Source organism: Cebus imitator, unplaced genomic scaffold (genome assembly GCF_001604975.1).
Source record: "Cebus imitator isolate Cc_AM_T3 unplaced genomic scaffold, Cebus_imitator-1.0 Scaffold281, whole genome shotgun sequence".
In the NCBI taxonomy this organism is placed as follows: Eukaryota; Metazoa; Chordata; class Mammalia; order Primates; family Cebidae; genus Cebus; species Cebus imitator.
In genome coordinates, this window is record NW_016107596.1 from 962447 (window position 1) to 970362 (window position 7916).

A 7916-nucleotide genomic window follows, 5' to 3' on the forward strand; every position below is an offset into this window, starting at 1 on the left:
GTTTTCGTGTTGTTTTTCAGCTCCATCAATTCATTTATATTCTTCTCTAAGTTGTTTATTCTCGTTAGCATTTCGTCAAACCTTTTCTCAAGGTTCTCAGTTTCTTTGCACTGGGTTAGAATATGGTCTTTTAGCTCAAAGAAGTTTGTTATTACCCACTTTGTGAAGCCTGTTTCTGTCAATTCATCAGACTCATTCTCTATCCAGCCTTGTTCCCTTGTTGGTGATGAGTTGTGATCCCTTGGAGGAGGAGAAGTGTTCTGGTTTTGGGTGTTTTCATCCTTTTTGCGCTGGTTTCTTCCTATCTTTGTGGATTTATCTACCTGTGGTCTTTGCAGTCAGTCACTTTCAGATAGGGTCTCTGAGTGGATGTCCTTTTTGTTGATGATTCAGTTATTTCTTTCTGTTTTTCAGTTTTCCTTCTAACAGTCAGCCCCTCTGCTATAGGACCACTGGAGGTCCACTCCAGACCCTGCTTGCCTGGGGATCACCTGCAGCAACATCTGCGTTCTTGCTGGGAATGCACTCCAGAGAGAGCTGTTTCTATTTGGCCATCTTGGATCCACACCTGTAAATCTTGTAAGACCTTCTGCAAGCTTAGCAGGTGGCACTGTCATCTTTTGTTTTCAATTCCACATAGATTTAGCTACAAGTCCCAATTCCCATCATTGATGAGGAAATATACACAGCAGGCATTATAGGATTAGCCCCTTTTTTTCAGGATAACATGTGGTAGCAATACTGTAAGAAGGAGGTACTAAATGAAGATCATTCAAAAGTGACCTTTCCATTCCAGGAAATATTTAGTCATTTATTGACATATTGTCTCTGCTTTCAAAGATTTACAGGCATATAGAAAAAAATGTGTGCTAATGCTTTTGAAAGAAAATGGCACAAAAACTGAACCATGGAAATAATATAGTGCTGGAAAGGATCTTGGAGAATATATTTCAATCTTCTCATTTGACAAATTTTAGAGAATCAAAGTCCAAAGATGCGAAGTGGTTTATCTAAGAGTACCTGGTGGCATATTTTAATGGAACACTTCTAACTACAACATCTTCATTCCCCAGGATAAGCTACCTCTGTGTTCCCACAGCATCCTATGCATACTAATTACCATACAATATTAAAATCCTCTTTAAATCCCCATCCTCCCCCATTGGACTGGGAGATTCCAATGGACAAGGCCTGTGTTCAACTCATCTTTATTATCACCAGCACTTGGCTTGTGTCAGATGTTCAACTGTGCTGAACCATATCCCAGTTTAAATCGTTTTGTAAATCTGAGGGAAAGGTATGCACATCTGGAAAACTTCCTATTTAGGCCTCCATTCCTTTTTGCTTAGCAAGATATTAAAAATAAGGTTATACGGTGGCTCAAGCCTGTAATCCCAGCACTTTGGGAGGCCGAGGTGGGTGGATCACGAGGTCAAGAGATCGAGACCATCCTGGTCAACATGGTGAAACCTCGTCTCTACTAAAAATACAAAAAAAAAATTAGCTGGGCATGGTGGCGTGTGCCTGTAATCCCAGCTACTCAGGAGGCTGAGGCAGGAGAATTGCCTGAACCCGGGAGGCGGAGGTTGCGGTGAGCCAAGATCGCGCCGTTGCACTCCAGCCTGGGTAACAAGGCCGAAACTCCGTCTCAAAAAAAAAAATAAATAAAAAATAAGGTTATTACAGATGTGAACTTGGGTACAAAAAGACAGTAAACAATCTTAGGTAGATAGGAACACTAATGTAAGAATGGGTTCCTGGAGGGATAGTCAGCATTACAGCACGGTCCTGTCAACTTTATTAGACTGATAGATTTTGATGACTAGGTCTCCAAGAGATTTTATTTTATCTATTTTATGTTATTTATTTATTTATTTTGGATATGACGTCTCACTCTGTCACCCAGGCTAGAGTGCAGTGGTACGATCTTGGCTCACTGCAACCTCCATCTCCCGGGTTCAAAGAATTCTCTTGCCTCAGCCTCCCAAGTAGCTGGGATTATAGGCACACACCACGCCTGGCTAATTTTTTGTACTTTAGTAGAGATGGGGTTTCACCATGTTGTTGGTCTTGAACTCCTCAGCTCAGGCAATCCGCCTGCCTCAGCCTCCCAAAGTGCTAGGATTACAGGCATGAGCCACCACATCCGGCCTTCTTCAACCATTTTAGAATGAACTTTGCTGAAACAACAATAACACAACACAAACAAGGAATAGTGTAATTGCTGGTGTGGCTAATAGTGTAAGTGTGCTTATATGGTCTTTTTAAGCACTAACAGCTCCATGATGAGTCTTTAAAAGAAGTGACACGAACAGTATTTTTCAGGAGAAAAAAAAATTTGAGAAATCTCCTGAAAGAGCGACTTAAGAGTAAAAAGAAACTCGAGTTGGAGTCAGAAGACGTGAGTTCTTGTTCCCATTCTCCCATTAACTTCTTATTTGACCTTGGGCAAAACATTCCATTTCTCTAAGCTAGATGATCATTCAGGTTCCTTCAAGTTTAAATGCTATCATTATGAGATTAAAAGTCCTCACCAGTCCTTGAGATAGTAAGGGATAGAAAAATATAAAAGTTAAAAGTAGAAAACAGTAAAAATGGAGGGATACTGTGGTAGAGTGGGGGAAAAAAGCAGCTTGGCAAAGATATTAAAGTTCTAGATTCTAGTTCTGGTTCTGCCATTAACTAGGTGAGTAACCTTGAACAAGCTACTTCCCCTCTTGAGATCAAGATGTCCCCATTTATAAAATAACTCAGATGATCTTTCAGCTCTAATATTCTAGCAATCTAAAGTACAGGCAACTGCTGCTATGAACAATCAAGTTCTGTGCAATGAGTATATTTATGTTAGAAATAAGATACATAAAGTATTTAACAGAGAGAAGCCCCAAACCTCATTTGAATGTTCTCTCAAGTTCAATTATTTTTTTTAGAGCCACTCACAAGCACTGGTTCAAGCAGACTGCTGTACTTTGAATTCCTCTATTCTTAATGAAATGCTGAAAGGCTGGGTAGAAAAGAATGGAAACAGGTGCTGCCTAATAACACATCAATCCAGTATCTTTGTTGTCCCCTCTTTTCTGCTGTTGTACTTTCCTTATGCTATCCACCATCTGGGCTGAGATGAATCTATCTCTTTTGATTCAAATTCTTCAGAGTTCAGTTAAAATCTCACTTCTTCCAAGAAACCTTCCATCCCTCTCTAGCCCAGATCCATCTCTTAACTCTTTTAAGCTTCTACAGTATTACATTGGTATTATAAAGAGTAAATAAATGAGATTGGTATAGAGCTTAGTACATCTGGCATATGTTGTTCAATAAATGACAGTAGTTGGTGATGTTGCCACACCCTTAGCACTAATGGCCTATCCTTTAGCTCAGTGCATCTAAAATTTAATGTGATTATCAATCGCCTGGGGATCTTATTCAAATGCAAATTCTTAGTAGGTGTGAGGTGAGACCTTAGATTCTGCAGTTCAAAAAGCTCCTGGTTGATGCCAATGCTATTAATCCAAAGGCCATACTTTGACTAAAAGGGGTATACTTTAGTAAATTGTTTTTAAAAAGTATTTATCTTATCTACCCATCTGGACAATAAGCTCTTAGATGGCAGATACTGTGTCTCATTTTTCTTAGCAAATATCCCTTATACAGAGAAGGTGCTTCATAAATATCTGTTGACTTATATCCGCAGTCTAGATACTCAAGAATACCTGTGCTATACTGACTCAAACACTGAGACATCATGCCAGAATGAAAAGCTCACTTGTTCACTGGGGTCACAATCTCCGGAACAGAGGCAGGGCAGAATCTGAGAGAAAACTTACCTCTTCACTAGCAAGTATAACACACAGAAGAAACAACATAAACACCTGTTCCTTGTTTAAGCACAATCATTAAAGTACAATCTTAATTGCATTTCAAATTTAGCCATGAACCTTAAAAGACGACATCCATTTTCTGACAATATTAAAAAAAAAACCTAATAATAAATAATAATAAGGTACACAAAGAGCTTGGGTTCATTTTTTTAATGGCATAGATATATTTTTCAATTATCTTTTAGTGTGCAATTAATCTAAAGATCTCAAACAACCAATGGAAACATTTCCAGCAAAAGAAAAACATCTTCCAATTTTCCCATCAACCTGGTAAGAGGTGGGGTCTCCAACTGCCCACCATTATAATGATAGAAATTCAAAGGAAACTGCTGTGTATTAAGGATGCTCTGAGAGGCTGCTTATTTTAAGCCCTTCTTTTACATCTCTTGTTATTTAAATACTTGTTCAAACCCTTTTTATTTTAGCATTCTATAATTCAGAGGGGACCAATATTCTTAAGTTCTACTGAGACTACCCTCTGACTTCACCAGGAAAATAATACAGGGCATATACGATATCACTCACTGAATACTATCTAGGTAGCTTAAACTGTGAGACAATTTTACTAAAATCAGCCTTCAGTGCAAAAACACCTGTGCATGTCACTGTGCTTGTCATAGCAAGCACCTGCTCCTTAACTCGTAGAGACCTTTCAATAAAACCACTCATCAATGTTTACATGAGATGTTTTTGACAAATTTAGACCCATGTGAGAAGAGCAATTCTGGAAATTGCTATTAAGCACAGAAACACAGGAGCACAGAACTACTGTCAAGCACTAGCCTTGAACGGGGCTTATGAGTTTTAATAAATCAATGTTATTACTTCAGAGAAAATAGGAAAACAGTTGGGAGTTAGTCCATAGAAAAGTGGCTTCTATTACTTCCATCAGAGGTTTCTAGTCTCCAGGGCAAAGCAAATTCTCTGGTTTATGCCAAATAGTCTTCCTAGAGAATACTATCCAAAGAGAGTTTCAAATCTTAAGCCACAGAAGCATTTATAACTAAACAGAAATCTGCAGCAGCTTCATCATACCCATACAAATGAGTATCAGCACCTATCTATGGATACCTAACTGGTAGAAAGAACCAAAACAAGTGCCTTTAATAGGATAAGAAATCGAGACCAGGTACAGAAAGGTCAGATTCCTGCATAGAAAAATAAAGCACAAATGTCATTCTCATTTCTCCCTCTCCTTTTCTTGGCCTTTCTACAAGATTCATCTTTTATGAAGCTTTCGCCAACAACTCTGGCTCTCACTAATGACTCCATTTGTTGACTGCCTGAAACAGTAGCCTCAACCAGTAATTGTAGATTTCTTTTTGTTAACGGTTTAATGCATCCATTTTGTGCCCCAAATTTGAGTGAGTTCTCTTAAAAGGCCCCCACACTGCTTAGAGGGAGCTTGTTATTAATATTGCTAACGGTATATTAATAGTGAGACAATATAACATAGTGGAGAGAAAGCAGTGGAATCAAATAGACCTAAATTCAAATCCTGCTTCTACCACTTGCTGGCTATGTGACTATAAACTTATTACTTACCTTTCCTAAGCCTCAGTTTTGTGAAGAAAACACAATGAGATATCATACTGCGAGCACAGCGTTTGGCATATAATGGATGCTCTGACTGAGCATCTTTACTAGCTTGGTTACCTTCCTTTCTTCCTTAATAAGCACTTGTTGATTTGAACTGAGTCAGAGTAATTCTCCTAAAGAGGGCTGCCAGTGGCACTATCTATGCATTTACACTTTCCCCATTACCCTCTTCCACGTGCCTTTGTCATTTCCTGGCAAAAGTCCTTTCGGATTTTCAACTCTACTGTCTTGAAAAGGCCAACCACATAAGTCACCCAAAAGACTATTCAGAATGATGACATTAGCAGCCAGCAGGAGGGCATCTCCACATCTGCATCTCATTTCCACCACACCCACCCGCCAGCATGCCTTCCCTCCGAGTCTCCCAAAGAGAGAACGAATGCTAGAGTGAGAAAGCAGGGAAGCAGCCAAAAGAGGAAATGGAGAGAAATAGCTCTGTGGTCTCTGTGTGCACCCCTACAGGGAAAAACACTCAAGTTCAGTCTCCAGCCTCAACCCCTGCGTGAAAAAAAACAAAAACCTTTGCTCATATGCCTGGAGAAAAAGCATCCCAGATTCTTGGCCTCTTCATTTCCCCAAGCCCTTCACCTGTCAATTTCACCATCCCACCATTCCCTAGGCTAACTATAAAACAGAACCGCTTTTAACTAATTTGTCTTTAATGGACCTCATTCGTACTTTTACCAACCAGCAGCCTTCACCATTCTAAGTTGGAAACATGCTACCTATCCCTTTAAAAGAAAAAAATAAAAAATTGAAGTTTCTCATCCACTATATTAAGGCAGGTCTCCCATTTGTGCCCTTTTAATGATCCAGAATATTTTACTAAGGTCTTCATCTTTCAGTTACAAAAAGCCACCCTTCACTTCCACCCCGCCACCACCACGCACATCTCAGAAAAACAAGCAACCAAAAAAACCCACAAAACACACACACACACACACACACACACACACACCCTCCCTGCTGCACAAAATACAACAATTTTATTATTCATAAAGGGACTTCAGCCATGCTCCGAGAAACAAGCCCGTGTACACCTGGGCCACCCCATCTGTGATTTAATCAATTTGATGTCAATGCTTGATATGAAGCCTTCATGGGTCCAGGTTAAAAAAACCCACCACCACCCTCTCCCTCCAAAATACCAATTTGCATTCCAAATTCACTCCGTGCTTCACGAAGTTGAACCTTTTTTACTGGCCCTAAACGTTCCTTCGGCCCCCTGGGACTATTTCACCTCACATTTTCTGTCTCTAAGCTGACGACAAGTCGGTCCCCTCCTCTCCCCCCAAAAAACTATTTCCTAAGAGCCTTTCCTGTTGCATAAAGTAGCTCCTTCGTGTATGTGTCCTGGAGGACCTGAGGCAATTAAGGGGTGTTTTAGCTTAGGGTTCGCCTTTCCGGGCTGAACGATGCCCTCCCTCGCCCCGCAAACACGCGCGCGCTCAGCCCCCGCCTCCTCCCCGCGGGACCTCGCGGACCCTTCTTTTTATTGGTCTGAAACGTTTCCTCGGCGACCTGCGGCAGTCCTCCCCAGGCCTGCGGCTGCCGGCAAACCCCGACCCCCGAGGGCGGCAGCGCCCCACATACCAGTCGGCGTGTGGCTCGTCGACCACCAGCAGCACCTTGGCCTTTCTGGCGGCGGGCGCGGGCGCGGGAGCGTCCACCAGGCCCGCTGAGGCGGCAGTCTGCTTCACGGCTTGAGACAGCGAGCTGAAGAAGCTGCTGCCCACCGACGGCGTCGGCGCGGGCTGCGGCGCAGGCTGCTGCGCGGGCGCCGAGGCAGGCGGCGGCCTCCGCTCCGGGCCGGGCGAGGCGGCCGTGGGCGCCGCTGAGGCCGAGGGCGAGGCCGCGCCCGGGCCGGGGGGCGGCGGCGGCTGCTGGGGCTCGGGCCGCTGCAGGTCGGTCATGTAGCCGTTGGGCAGGTTGGCGATGAAGCTGCTGTCCGACAGCCGGCGCCTCAGGAAGTTCATCATCTGGCTTGAAGGGCTGGGGGCGTGGGGAGCGACGGGGTCTGGAGGCGCGGAGGGAGGGTGAGGGCCGAAGGCGAGGCTGAGGAGGCTGAGGCGGCGGCTGAAGCGACACAGGCTCGGCCCGCTGAGCCCGACCCCACAGACAGCCGTGGCTGACTAGACCTGGCGAGCCGAGCTGCGCGAGGCTCGCTGAGAGAGAGCGGGCGGGGGAGGGGCGGGGCCAAGATAGCCCAGCCCCGCGCCGCAGAGGCGGCTCCGCCCCCGTCACGGAGGGCACCTGGCCGCACGCCTTGCTACCCTCAGGGCTTGCAAGAGGGGGCGAGCCAGACCTCCTGCAACCTGAGCGTGACTATGAGGGGACGGCGTGGGAACCAGGCCTTCTCCCCAGGAGAGGGAAAAGGAACCAGTGTCCCCACCATCTTTTTGGTTGGAGAGAGAAAGAGTCGTGTCCCAGCTGAGATGG

The 7916-nt window shown here is 44.1% G+C and overlaps 1 protein-coding gene across 1 annotated transcript in view; it reads right to left on the reverse strand.

Annotated features, from left to right (window-relative positions):
* SYN2 (synapsin II) overlaps positions 1-7654 on the reverse strand; it is a 200231-nt gene extending 192577 nt beyond the window's left edge. Inside the window, exon 1 of the mRNA XM_017501449.2 lies at positions 7071-7654. Coding sequence (XP_017356938.1) covers positions 7071-7456 — 386 coding nt within the window. The 5' untranslated portion in view covers positions 7457-7654. The remainder of the gene's footprint in view (positions 1-7070) is intronic.
* Positions 7655-7916: the final 262 nt, after the last annotated feature.